This window comes from Scyliorhinus canicula, chromosome 8, assembly GCF_902713615.1.
Source record: "Scyliorhinus canicula chromosome 8, sScyCan1.1, whole genome shotgun sequence".
Lineage (NCBI taxonomy): Eukaryota > Metazoa > Chordata > Chondrichthyes > Carcharhiniformes > Scyliorhinidae > Scyliorhinus > Scyliorhinus canicula.
The window spans coordinates 9,516,580-9,530,978 of record NC_052153.1 but is presented as its reverse complement, the minus strand read 5'-3'; the positions used below and the strand labels follow the sequence as shown (position 1 = coordinate 9,530,978).

At 43.9% G+C, this 14,399-nt stretch overlaps 1 protein-coding gene across 2 annotated transcripts in view; it reads right to left on the bottom strand.

Annotated features, from left to right (window-relative positions):
* ecpas (Ecm29 proteasome adaptor and scaffold) overlaps positions 1 to 11,365 on the bottom strand; it is a 107,475-nt gene extending 96,110 nt beyond the window's left edge. The window contains exon 1 of one of the 2 annotated variants that reach the window (XM_038804143.1): positions 11,260 to 11,365. In XM_038804143.1, coding sequence (XP_038660071.1) covers positions 11,260 to 11,281 — 22 coding nt within the window. In that variant the 5' untranslated portion in view covers positions 11,282 to 11,365. Of the gene's footprint in view, positions 1 to 2,081; positions 2,197 to 11,259 lie in introns of those variants that run through there. The other variant, XM_038804144.1, reaches the window with a different exon arrangement.
* Between the last annotated feature and the right edge of the window lie 3,034 nt (positions 11,366 to 14,399).

Below are 14,399 nucleotides of genomic sequence, written 5' to 3'. Positions count from 1 at the left end.
TAAGGGGCAATTTAGCGTGGCCAAACCACCTACCCTGCACACCTTTGGGTTGTGGGGGTGAGACCCATGCAGACACGGGGGGAATGTGCAAACTCCACACGGACAGTTACCTGGGACCGGGATCGAATCCGGATCCTCGGCGCCGTGAGGCAGCAGCGCTAAACACTGCGCCATTTCGGGAAACCACTGCGCCGCCGCAAACAGTTCCGAATTACCGCAAGATGTTACACCAGTTAAAACGCTTTGAGATTTTACCAATCGAATTGCAAGTAGAACTTTCAACTGCCCAAAAATGGATTGGAATGCTTGGGTTTGTACCTCTGTAGAGAAACTAAAGCTCAACCATCAGTATACTGGTGACAGCCTGCTGCTATGGTGACCAATTAAAGAGATGATTCCCAGACCAACAACTTGGCTACCTCGATTACAGCTAAAATTTGGGAAATTAATTTACGTGAGAATCTTTGCCCACTGAAAATTACTGAAGGATATCCTCATGTGAACCATTTCTTCTGTAAACTACTATCATCTTCACGAGTCCTTCCTTGCGGAACAAGTTGGATGGGCCAGAGGGTTTTGTCCATCGCTGTTTGTATGTTTGTAAGTCCACCTCTTCCATCCCGGGCAACAGGATGCCTACTCTGGAATGTCTCTCCTGGGTATACGTAAAGCTGGGAAACTGAGTCAGTTATCAGGGATGTGTACAAAACTTCAAGAGGGGACAGAAGAGCTAATGAAGCTGGTCAAACATAGCCATCCCATACATTTCCTTCCAAATGACCCTTCAGGTGTCCGATTGGGATTTGGGGGAGGGGATGGGACGGGGGTGGGGGACACAATAATGCTCCAGTCAATCAAAATAGCTACTGGGAAATACGAGGATCAACCCACAAGTAATCAAGCACAGCATACGGAATCCAGATCACCCAGGCAATAAATATGAACATGTAAGATGGATTTATTAGGGGCTCAGAGAAGATTTCCTCTAACCAAGCCTGTAACCAATCTGTTTGGGAGTTAACTGATTCATCTGTGGAGGAAAACCGAACAGAATCATTTATAGTCGGAAACATCAAGGCACTATCGTCCTCCAGGTCGCAAATAAATTCATGAGCAAAAGAAAATCTGTATGCGAAGATTTCTCAATTCATAGCTCACATCGAAGGTCCAGGGAGGAACAACATGTAGTATTAACAAGCGGGCCATGAGATTGTTTGCTCTATGTTTTCAGTTTAGCCTATTGAAATGTAACATTTTTTTTTAAAGAGTATTGAATTATTTTTTCCCAATTAAGGGGCAATTTAGCGTGCCCAATTCACCTACCTTACACATCTTTGGGATGTGGGGATGAGACTCATGCAGACACGGGGAGAATGTGCAAACTCCACACGGACAGTGACCCAGAGCCGGGATCGAGCCCGGGTTCTCAGTGCCATGGGGCAGCAGTGCTAACCACTGCACCACCATTGCTGCCCTAGCCTTTTGAAAAAGGTGAACGTTTCCTCCCTTCCTGTCTCCTTCAGAGGCAGAGCAGCCATCTTCGGAATGAGATTAAATTCAGCTAGCTGACAACGTGCTTGCAGCAGCCTCCCTCGAGATGAAAGTTGGGAACACAATATTGACGCAAGGAAAAAGCCTTTATTAGAAATGAGGTTTTCTGCTGTTTGGAACAGCACTTGGGAGGACCCAACCACCTAATGAAAATATAATCAACATTGTAACCTTTGACAATGAAGAAATGTTAATATCTCTGCCACTATGGAGTGGAAAGGGACGATCACATGAATAATTTGATATTAGAAGTCTAGACGTTTTAACGCTTATTTCTGCAACATATCCAGAATACTGAAATAACAAATGGTTTTGTAGGTTTAGAAGCTATTTTAAAACATGTTGCTTCAACAGTACAGGGCAATGTGTGATATATTTGTGTCAGTTAGACTTCTGGATTCTGATACAATCTGCCAGCCAGTCGACACAGGGCAAGCTTAGGGAGAGAAGCCATAAACTTGTGTCTGAACATTATGAAAATTGAATATTACAAAAGAATAGGAAAACAGAAAACGAATACTCTGCCATACCCACTCACTATGGGCGGCACGGGGTATCACAGTGGCTAAGCACTGTTGCTTCACAGCACCAGGGTCCCAGGTTCGTATCCCGGCTTGGGTCACTGTCTGCACGTTCTCCCCGTTTCTGCGTGGGTTCCTCCAGGTGCTCCGGTTTCCTCCCACAAGTCCCGAAAGACGTACAATTAGATGAACTGGACATTCTGAATTCTCTCTCTGTGAACCCAAACAGACGCTGGAATGTGGCGACTAGGGGATTTTCACAGTAACTTCATTGCAGTGTTAATGTAAGTCTACTTGTGACACTAATAAAGTTTATTATTAATATTGCATTTATGCCATGCCTGAACTGATAATGGTCCTTGTAGAGAAGCTTGCCAGAATTTAAAACATGTTTGATGCAGATAAACATCTTTAACCGCAAATATGCCCTCCGGGTAACTTTGCAGAACAGATGGCCAACAGGAGCACCACACCAGCACGTGCATTAAATATCCGGTCTTGGTTCTGGGCAAGGGAGAGCTGACCACTGCGGGCATCCATGGAGCTTTACTGACAGCACAGCATAACTGGTCCTGAAGGAGTAAGTTCACAATCTGGTCTCAAAGGGAATGGTTCGATACAGTCTTATATAGAACCAGGGCAGATACAGGTCATTCAGCTCACCTGTTTTGCATTGGTAGTTTTTTCAATATGCCCTAGTTAAACTAATCCCACTCTCCTGCTCCAACCAAACAAAATAAAACCTGCTTTGTCAAACTATAATACTGTACTTTACTGGCACCCAGTCACTGCTGGATTGCTCAAAACCAGATTAACTCCATCTTCCCTTCCCTTACAGAATAGCAATTTAAGAGAAGACATTCTGAAACACTTTGCAAAAAGAACCCTTTTTAACGATAATTTTTTGCTAACTAAATTCTCTTTTAATTACCAACCTTGGTTATCCAGACCTCTTCAATTTGTCTAAACTTCATCCATGACTTCCATACAACTAATCCACAACTTGCAATATGCCTCTCGTCATGCCATTAATCTGGTGCTATTATTCAACTCAACCCACTTCTCTACTCGCATTCTCGCACTCCCAATTTCATGAATGCCTCAAATTAATTTCCTCTACCCACTCCTCCCTTTTTTCCTTCAAAATGTACTAATTAGGAACATTTTGTTGCTAGCCTTAGCGCAGCTGCAGCCGCATTTGCTATGACCTAATGATTTTATGATGTTAAACCAAGTACTGTTCCTTGGATTCTGTATTAGTCCTTTGGTTTAGCAATCTTAATTTTTGCTGTTGCTTTTACCCCCATTTCTGGTTCTTTATTTGACTATCTTGCTCCGCTCTCTTCAGTTACAGGCCAGCACACTGGTGGAGTTCCCTCTTGCCATAGAACCGGTCCCAATGTCCTGAAATCCGAAACTTTTTCTCCTAAGTTTCCTATCCACAGATTTATCTCCCTCACCTGGCTCTTGCTACTGAAAATAATCTTGAGGTTACTCACGTTTATCGCTTGTTTTCTTAAAGTGTAACACCCGGTTCCAGAGATGCTGACTGGAATTTTACTCGCAACCAGGAATAGGCTGGCAAGCGGAAGAGGGGCATGCAAGTCAATATTTTACCAGCAAGGGGCTAGGAATCGAATGGCCCGTCAAACCATGGGCCAACTGAGGCCCAAAAGTAACCAATTAATGGCTACTTAAGGGTCGCCTCCTGCAGCTATTGGTATTTTATGTGGTATAATAGCCATGTAAACCATGGCAGATTGGCTACAGACTTGGGGGGGGGGCTGGGTCCCTCCTGATTTAGTCCGAGATGCCATTCCCCCCCCCCCCCCCCATATTGGTGACTGCTGGCCCTGCTAATCCCCCCCCCCCCCCCACATTGGTGACTGCTGGCACTGCTAATCCCACCCAACTCGACTAGCCCCAATGAAGCCACCCTATTTACCTTGGTACCTGACTGCTTCATGGCTCCTTGTGAGGCACTAACAGCAGTGGCCACCATTCACACTGGTGCTGCTGGGACTGGAGGCCTACCCATCATCATATGATTGGCTGGCAGCCCTAGGTGGTGCGACAACATTCACAACCTGAACTGGCAAACCACAAACCTAGGGCAATGGTCTGGGGGTACTAGGTTCAAATCCCACCACGGTAGAATGTTAAATTTGAATTCTGAAATTAACCTCTCTGTGGCAGGCGGGGTTCACCTGATTTTTCTAGAGCACCGACTGGTCTTGCAAACCCGCGGTCACCTGCTCACTGGAGCCTGTGCATCAGATATACCACTGCTGTTATTCAGTACGTTGCCACGCAAATGGTTTTAGACTACATTGGTAGCAGAGCCAAATAGACAAGGCATCTGACTAACTTGTAATTTGTGATGTGGCATTCCAACATATTTCACATAGAACATACAGTGCAGGAGGAGGCAATTCGGCCCATCGAGTCTGCACCGACCCACTTAAGCCCACACTTCCACCCTATCCCCGTAAACCAATAACCCCTCCTAACCTTTTTGGACACTAAGGGCAATTTATCATGGCCAATCCACCTAACCTGCACGTCTTGGGACTGTGGGAGGAAGCTGGAGCACCCGGAGGAAACCCTCGCAGACACGGGGAGAACTTGCAGACTCCGCACAGACAGTGACCCTGCGGGGAATCGAACCTGGGACCTTAGAGCTGTGAAGCCACAGTGCTGTCCACTTGTGTTACCGTGCTGCCCCTGGTGATATTTGGTAGTAACATGAAACTGGGTCCAAACTGGGTGTAAGACTGATTTAAATTACATGGAATTTCGACCTTGGGATTGTTTATTTAACTAGATACACTTGAAAAAAATTACACAGGAGTAAACAGTTAATTTGTGATAAATGTATGCATCACTACGCTCCCAGAGTGTTTTAATTTATATACCATATTGTTGGTCAGGGTACTGAAAGGTGAAACATATATGTGGGGCTTGTACGATGTGACCAAATTGGGCTGGCTGAATGAAAGTTGCATTTCTTACAGTCGTGATTATTCTTTGGCAAAGGTTTGGTCACCAACCTTCCAGGATTGGCTTGGATTCACCGGGAATTAAAGGGTTAACCGCATAGCCACTACTGAGAGTAGCCAGGCAGTCAATTATTTTAATGGATAAAAGATCAGGGTGCATGGAAATGTAACTACAGTTGGCAGGCTTGCGTACCAGGGATTTTAAGCAAATTTAGCATTTATAATTTCTAAACTTGACACATTATCTTCCTAGTTTTATTTGGAATGGAAAGTCAATTTAAGAATAATTGAAAATTACGGTGATGAATGCAGAAATTGTTATATATATTTCATATTTGTGGCAGTAATTTTAATTAAAACCCCAGGTTTAACACACATATAGGCAGTGTGCCTACTAAAGCTGCAATTAAGGAGTGTAAAAGGCAAGGTAATTATTGATTTTTAACCAATTATTTGTTTAGAGATGGCTGATGGGATATTGTTTTGATTGGAGATTCCCTGGAGAGTAGATAATTTATGAGGGATTGGATTTAGTCCTAGCTAAGCAGGAGATGGGCCATCTTAGTGGGGAAAAGATGATGTAACTATTGGGAGGAGCCAGGTCTGACTGTAGTTTACAGTTTTTCCCAATGCTGTTAGGTTGAGCAGAAGAGTGTGACAGGACACAAGGTTATTCCTGAAAAGGGTCTCTCTCTCTCCAAAGGACTGTAAGTAACCTGTTCTGTTAACTTTATTTATAAATGACATTTGGACTGTATTTGACTGCTTAAGTGGAATTAGTACCAGATGTAAATAGTAAGTTAATGTTTTCCATTTTATTTAAGAACTGATTAATTGATAATTATAAAACTATTTATTTTATGTTAATTCTGTGTTTAAATTTTAAAAGCATTAACATAAAAGATGCCTATTGCTTAGAATCAACACTCCTGGGGTGAAGTATCCTTTCCTTACAATTTTACAAATTGAAAAATTGTTTGTGCTTTCTCATCCGGTATCCTAACAAATGTTGGGGTCTCGTCTGGTATCCTAATAATGGTCAGAAGACAAGCTGATCAGTCAAGCCTAGCCCAGACTCAAGATGCCTGGAGCATGAATAGATGTGTGATGAATGCAGGAATTTCAGATATATTGTATTATAGGTATTTGGTTCAGTAAGGGTTAAAAGCCTGTGTTAGAGTGTTGCGGTCATGTTTTAAAAGAATCCTGGTTTGAAAGGTTGGGCGCCAGGGGTGCAATTAAGGCGTCATAAAAAGTGAGGGCGAATGCAGTTTTGTTTGGATTAAGGGAGGTTCCCTTATATTATTATATTTAATTATATTTAAGCTTGGTAAGATGATGTAGTTACTGGGTAGAGCTACGGTATCAGGAATTTTGCAGAAAAGTAGGTCCAGTTGAATTTTAGATGAAGCAGTGAGCATTTCATCAACATTTGCTCTCACTGCAGTTCAGTTAAAGATATGTTTGTCGGCAGATTAGCAGTCTTTCCAAGCAGTTCGGAATGGCCTGGTTAGAAGGTGAGCTGAAACAAGCTGAGAAGCATTTTTTAAGGAATGCAGCCAGGGTTTCTGCATGGTTCCGACAGGATTCAGGTCTTTTCTTTAAAACAGTCTTAGAGAACATCTCTGTAAAACAGGTATTCGGGTGCTAGGTATATTTTAACAGTGAATTGAGGGCTGAGATTTTTGTGTTGTTTGAGTGGGAATAAAGATAGCAGTTAAGGGTTACTGTATTGATTAGCATTATTCAAGGGCTGATTGCAAGTTATTTTCTGGTGTGATATTAAAGATATTTTATTACTGTGTTAGTAATAACATTTATTTTAATATACGATTCCCCTATTTCTTTCTGAAATCACCCCTGGAGCGAGGTATTCTTTCCTCACAGTCTTAGAAAATAAAATAAAATATTGGGGTTTCTGTCCAGTGTTGGTGTCAGGTCTCGGGTTGTAATAATGTTTCCTACTCCCCCACTATTCTGTGGTGTGTAATTATTTTAGCTTAGTGGTGAAACGCAAGACCTAGGGGCAGGAGTAGGCCATCTGGCCCCTTGGGCCTGCTCCGCCATTCAATGAGATCATGGCCGATCTTTTGTGGACTCAGCTCCACTCACCCGTCCGCTCACCATAACCCTTAATCCCTTTATTCTTCAAAAAACTATCTATCTTTATCTTAAAAACATTTAATGAAGGAGCCTCAACTGCTTCACTGGGCAACGAATTCCATAGATTCACAACTCTTTGGGTGAAGAAGTTCTTCCTAAACTCAGTCCTAAATCTACTTCCCCTTATTTTGAGGCTATGCCTCCTAGTTCTGTTTTCACCCGCCAGTGGAAACAACCTTCCCGCATCTATCCTATCTATTCCCTTCATAATTTTATATGTTTCTATAAGGTCCCCCCTCATCCTTCCAAATTCCAACGAGTACAGTCCCAGTCTACTCAACCTCTCCTCGTAATCCAACCCTCTCATCTCTGGGATTACCCGAGTGAATCTCCTCTGCACACCCTCCAGCGCCAGTACATCCTTTCTCAGGTAAGGAGACCAAAACTGAACACAATACTCCAGGTGTGGCCTCACCAACACCTTATACAATTGCAGCATAACCTCCCTAGTCTTAAACTCCATCCCTCTAACAATGAAGGACAAAATTCCATTTGCCTTCTTAATCACCTGTTGCACTGTAAACCAACTGTTTGCGACTCATGCACCAGCACACCCAGGTCTATCTGCACAGAAGCATGTTTTAATATTTTATCATTTAAATAATAATCCCTTTTGCTGTTATTCCTTCCAAAATGGATAACCTCACATTTGTCAACATTGTATTCCATCTGCCAGAGCCTAGCTCATTTACTTAACCTATCCAAATCTCTCTGCAGACTTCTGGTATCCTCTGCACTTTTTGCTTTACCACTCTGGTGTCCCACAAACAAGTGTTTCTATTTCAACTATATAATGCTCATTCATACCCCACGCATTAGTCTAAACTATGTGGCCACAATGATGAAAAACTGTCACTGTTCACTATCATTAATCCTCTGAAATTGAAGGAAAAGTTTGCAGTCTGTACATGTACATTTAAATGCAGAAATCCAGAAACTGCTGTCGGTGATCTACATTTCACCAGAGGGTGAGCTGAGATTTCTCCAGTCTATAATAAATTAGAAATTGTTAAACTAATAAGAACTTCCACTTTTATGCTTTTTATTCTCATTATAAACACCATCAAAAAAGTAAGACTTTAGTGATTGAGATATAACTGAGTTTTTAACAGTGTATTAAGTTCAGCACTTCGAACAGCCTCACTGGCCCTGAAAAATTAAATTTCTGAATTTCTGACAAAGTCAAATTTCTCCATCATGTAAAAAATTCACAATAAAAACTTTCAAAGTTGGTTACAACATTTCAGATTCTAGCTGAATCCGATTTGTGCGCTCCAACCATTTTATCTCACTGCCTGTAGAGGTTTAATTAAAATTGTGGTTTTTACTTCCTGGTTTGCTGTCTGTAAGAATACTGCAATGCGATTGGTTGCTTATGCTGTCTCATGGCATCACTGTTGCTGGTTGCCTGGGTATTCCCTTAACTTGCTGCCAGACCCAAACTGATGTTGAGGAGGGAGGAAATCCACACCAAAAAGATTACTGGATCTCTGGGGATAGATCTTTTGAAGTCAGTAGCGAGCACCCGCTGCAACTCTGCGACTGTGAAACACAGACTATTCTGTTTTCTCGCTCCAACACGTCCTTCTGAGATTCTGCAACTGAGTTATAGTTAGTTTAGCCTAAGGTAAGATTAGGTGTTCAACTCCAGTGTGCATCAAACAAATTTGCTAATCCGTCGCTTTTATCCCCCCAGGATTATGCCAAATTTGTTCACTCCAGGTCAGATTTGGTTCCCATATAGTAACATGCATTTGATTCTGCCTGTCAAGAATCCTTGATGCAGGCCCCAAATAGTGATAACTTTGTAAAGAAAACTGGACTATTTATGCAAAGTAAAATACATTAATCTGCCTCAAAGCCTCACTTTTCTTCACAGCAATTGAAAAGAGCATTGATCTTCCAATACTTTCAAGATGGCTGATCAGAACTTTATATTTCAATTTACATCATGTACTCCAATGACAAAATAAATTTGTCATTGCTGTAACGGTTTAAAATATAGAGCTCAGTGTCAAAAAATATTAATATCGCTTCCATTTATGATTGTCATGAAGCAATGATAGTGTTAGTCATGTAAGCACTAGCTGCCAATAATGTTAGAAATTGAATTTTGCTGATCAGGTGATGACCGTACCCATGCAAGATTTCTTCTCATGGGTTATCACATTTGATTCCACTGATCACATTTTGTACAGACTTTACTGCAGAGAAACGGACCATTCAGTCCAACCTGTCTGAAGGTGTTTATACTCCACACAAGTTTCCAGCCACTGTAATTAATTTTTCCCAGTGGGCGGCACAGTAGCAGTGGTTAGCACTGTGGCTTCACAGCTCCAGGGTCCCAGGTTCGATTCCCGGCTTGGGCCACTGTCTGTGCGGAGCCTGCACGTTCTCCCAGTGTCTGCGTGGGTTTCCTCCGGGTGCTCTGGTTTCCTCCCACAGTCCAAAGATGTGCAGGTTAGGTAGATTGGCCATGCTAAATTGCCCTTAGTTTCCAAAAAGGTTAGGAGGGGTTATTGGGTTACGGGGATAGGGTGAAAGTGTGGGCTTACATGGGGTGGTCTTTCCAAAGGTCAGTGCAGACTCGATGGGCCAAATGGCCTCCTTCTGCACTGTAAATTCTGTTCTATGTTCTAATCACTTAATTCTCCCTCATGTGTGCATCAAGCCTCCCCTTAGATGTGTCCTTGCCCTTTGCTCTAACTGTTTCATGTGGTCGCGATGACTTCTGTAATAAAACCTGTAAAAATTGAAGTAAAACGCTATCTGGGCTAAAGTACAATTCAACATTTATAAAAACTGGCACAAACTCCACTATGCACCTTCACACACTTTCTAAATAAATGAGAAATTATCCAGAGGACCCCATCCTGTCATTATTCTCTTCCGTCCACTCAATTATAACTTTACTGAGGATCACAGGTGCTGATAAGCGTCTGCAGCCTCATACAAGCAAAGTTTCTTCTTGCGGAAGGCAGTGCCATGAGAGTTGATGAAGGGTCATCTTAAAAGCATGGGCCCACCCTGGTCCTGTGATTCCAGCAGTAGTCACTAAACAGCAATCAAGGCTGGAAAACCCCAGGTAGTATTTCCCCCCATGCGATCCCAGAAATCTAATTTAGGGTTCTCAATTACATAATCAAGAACAGCTAACCTGTTACAAACTGCGACTGGCATAGGCAGCTGGTTTGCAGGGCACAGTACCAGGTGAGGCGTACAAGTTTAAGGGCTGGTCTGAAGGTCTTTTTAAAAATTAAAACTGATGCAGTGGGCTTGCACCAAATCTTTAAGTAGTCTAAATGTCTTGTAAGGCCTCAACCTTCTCGTTTCAATTTCACAAGCGAGCTTTAAGAGGGAGCAACATGGGAGGTTTACAGATCTGCATTAAGATCAAGACGGCAAGCTAGCAAGTTAAAGCAGATGCAAATGATAATTTAAAAAAAGAATACAGTTTGTACACCGGTTTCCGTGCTCCTTTCAGATTTTCACTTTTGGTTTCACACCAACACTCCCACCAGTTATTTTAAATAAAAGCATCTCCGCATGCAAGCCTGCCATCTCGACAGTTTGCAACTGGCAGTGGGAATGGCAAACAAAAGGCAAAATAAAAACACACAAGAGAGGAAAGGTAGAGGGAAGAATCCCTGTGAGTGGTGCTGGGCTGGGAAGTGTGCTTCACAGAGAGGCAGCTCAGGCAGGGGCTGCTACTGCTGGGCCCACGCTTTCTTTCTCCAAAAGGTGTGACAGGCGGTGTCAAAAAGTGAAGTTTTATATTAAAAAATTAAACTTGAGCAACCCCCCAAAAATTAAAGCCCCCTCAGGCTGACCAATGGAGAGGGGCGTAAAAAATTTTTATAAGGGTGTTAACAACCTCCAGTCACGCCCATGGTCTTTCTCCCCCTCCCCCACTCACTCCCCCTGTGAGGTGTCAGAATCTGTAAGGGGTTTATTTTTTGAAATATTATATTAAAAAGCTTCTTCATTTCCCCCTCCTCCTCCATTAACTCTCGCTGTAAACTTACTCAGCTCGTCCTGAGCGGCCATCTTGCAGCAGCAGCAGCAGCAGCGCCCACTCGGCGTGCTCGAGCCCGCTACCGGCCACGCCCCCTCACGCAACGCGCGCGCGCGCCGCCGCCGTCGGCGCCCGAGAGAGACAGGGGTTGGCGATGGGCGTGCGCGCCAGCGCGCTCGCTCCGCAGGAGGAGGGGGCGCGCCTGCGCACTCACCCTCCCGTCCCGCCCGGCCTCAGCTTTCTGCGCACGCGCATCACCGCTGGCGGGCACGTGTCGATTGCACTGAGCAACATGTGTGTGTCTAGGTGCCATCTGGGCAGTGCACCGCGCTGCTCTTGCAATTGGTTTGCAAGGTTGCTCCACGCAGCTCGCATCTTTGCGGCACACGTTGCATGACCTCCCGAATTGATGGGCTCACAATTGAGTATTTGTCTGAAGTGTAGTCACTGTTGTAATGTGGGCAATGAAGCAGCTAGTTTGCACCTAACAACGTCCCCTGCAAATAGCAATGTGATAATGGTTTCAGTTGTTCATGTGCAGGTTCGGTGGTTTGGCCATTCTAAATTGCCCCTTGCTGTCCAACGGTAATGAGGGGGGGGATGGGTGGAGAGTGGACTTGGGTGGAGGCATTCTTTCAGAGGGCCGGTGAGAGCTGATGGGCCAAATGGCCTCCTTCTGCACTTTAGGTATTCAACGCCATATGCTCATCAGCAGGAAGGTGAGATAAAGTCACCATAGTCTCAGATGACTATAGGCTACTTTCCCCTTTGAGGGGGAGAGCTGACTGGCGGTGATTTAACCTGAGGATCACCACACCTCAGGCGAGGGGCAAGGGCGAGAAGGCGGAGCCTTCCAGAATAACTTCAGCTGGTACGGGAGTTGAACCCGCGCTGCTGGCCTCGCTCTGAATCATGAGACAGCTGTCTGGTGAGCTAAACTGGCCTTCGCAAGTAGTCCTCGACTTTACGATGTTCCAGTTATGACGAATGGCACTTGCCAACATTTATAAAATTGCCACCCTATTTTGACTTTGCAACGTTAGTTTTGACTTCATGATGTCACACCAGCCCATTCATATATGTTCTGCGCCGCCCATCTGTGTGACTGGACAGGTTGAATCTTAATGAGGTTGGAAACAAGCGTTTTAATCTGTCAAATTTTGTGACACAACTGTCGTGATTTTAATCCATTTATATGCTTATATTGTATTTGATTTGCACTCAGAGTCGCAGAAGTTCAAGGTTAAACAGGCAACTGACAGGGAACGGTGGCTTCATTATTCCCCACGCTAATCAAGGAAGTTGTGCGAAGGCGTGGAGACATCAATCGTTGCCTCGGTGACTTGACAGGGCAAGAGTTGTGAACATTCAACACGGCTGGGCAACCTATGAGTGATTTCTGGCCTTAGTTCGGGAACCAATCTCCCAGTTATACCATTGTTCCTATGAGAAAATTGGTTCCAACTTACAACTTCTCGCCTGACAGCGTGGTTTTAAAAGGAGCCACTGTGTTGTAAGTCTGAGGACTGGCTGTATTGCCCATCTCTAATTCCTCTGGAAAAGGTGCTAGTGAGCCGCCTTTTTGAACTGCTGTGGTCCATATGGTTTGGGTATATCTACAGTGCTGTTCAGGAGAAAATTCTATGCAGATTTACTATGACTTCCAAGCTTTGATACTCTATACCCCTATTCATAAGGGTACAGTTGACCTGGAGGCTTCAAATAGAGAGGGTAAGATTTCCAGCCCACTTGATTGTTACACCATCCACAAAAAAAAATCTCTGTCCACCCACTGACACATGGTGGCAGCCGTGTGTACCATCTACAAGATGCACTACAGGAACTCACCAAGGTTCATTAGACAGCACCTTTCTAACCCACAACCTCTACCATCTATAAGGACAAGAGCAGCAAATACCTGGGAACCCCAGCACCTGGAGATTCCCCTCCACACCACTCACCATCCTGACTTGGAAATATATCACTATTTCTTCACTGTCGCTGGGTCAAGATCCTGGAACACCCTCCCTCACAGCACTGTGGATGTTCTTACATGACAAAGACCTCATTGGTTCAAGAAGCCAACTCGTCACCACCTTCTCAAGGGCAATAAGGGATGGGTAATAAATGCTGGTCCAGCCTGTGACACCCACATCCCATCAATGAATTAAAAGAAGAGACGCAGGGGCTTTGAAGAACATGAGACGGGGTGAGATTTTCAGTGGAACCAGAGACACTGGTAGTGGCTTTCAATCTGTGGATCACCCAGATTCAGGGAAAGCTATGTGTGATGCCACAGGGAACCAGGTAAGTGCTTGGTTGGTGACTATTTTGTTTGATTTTCTCATTAATCTTTGAAGAATTGGTGCAATTTATCAGTAACTATGAGGTCTTATTTGTAAAGTTTTTGAAATAGCAGTAATAAAGCTTGCTGGGAGTGTGTGGTTTATTAATTCAAACTAATTAATTGAAAAATAATTAATTAACACAATTGTATAAATGGCTGGATTAGAGAAAAACTAAATGTTGTACATAACCCTTCAGTAAGGGGCAGCACGGTAGCATTGTGGATAGCACAATCGCTTCACAGCTCCAGGGTCCCAGGTTCGATTCCGGCTTGGGTCACTGTCTGTGCGGAGTCTGCACATCCTCCCCGTGTGTGCGTGGGTTTCCTCCGGGTGCTCCGGTTTCCTCCCACAGTCCAAAGATGTGCAAGTTAGGTGGATTGGCCATGATAAATTGCCCTTAGTGTCCAAAATTGCCCTTAGTGTTGGGTGGGGTTACTGAGTTATGGGGATAGGGTGGAGGTGTTGACCTTGGGTAGGGGCTAGGGTGCTCTTTCCAAGAGCCGGTGCAGACTCAATGGGCCGAATGGCCTCCTTCTGCACTGTAAATTCTATGTAAACTAACTTATAGCTGCAGGCGAAGTTACTGTTTGATGAATAACTGTCACTTTCACTGACCACTCCTCAGCCCATTCTACCAACTTGTCTACGTCTTTGCAAAGTTTAACACTTCTCTCCATATAGTTGGCAATAGTTCCAAATTTTGTGTCATCGTGCAGACTGAGAAACAACTCTGCTCTGTTTCCTCTTACTCGGTTAATTTTGAATCCATGTTTTTACTGCCCCCTTTATTTCCTTTTGCTGA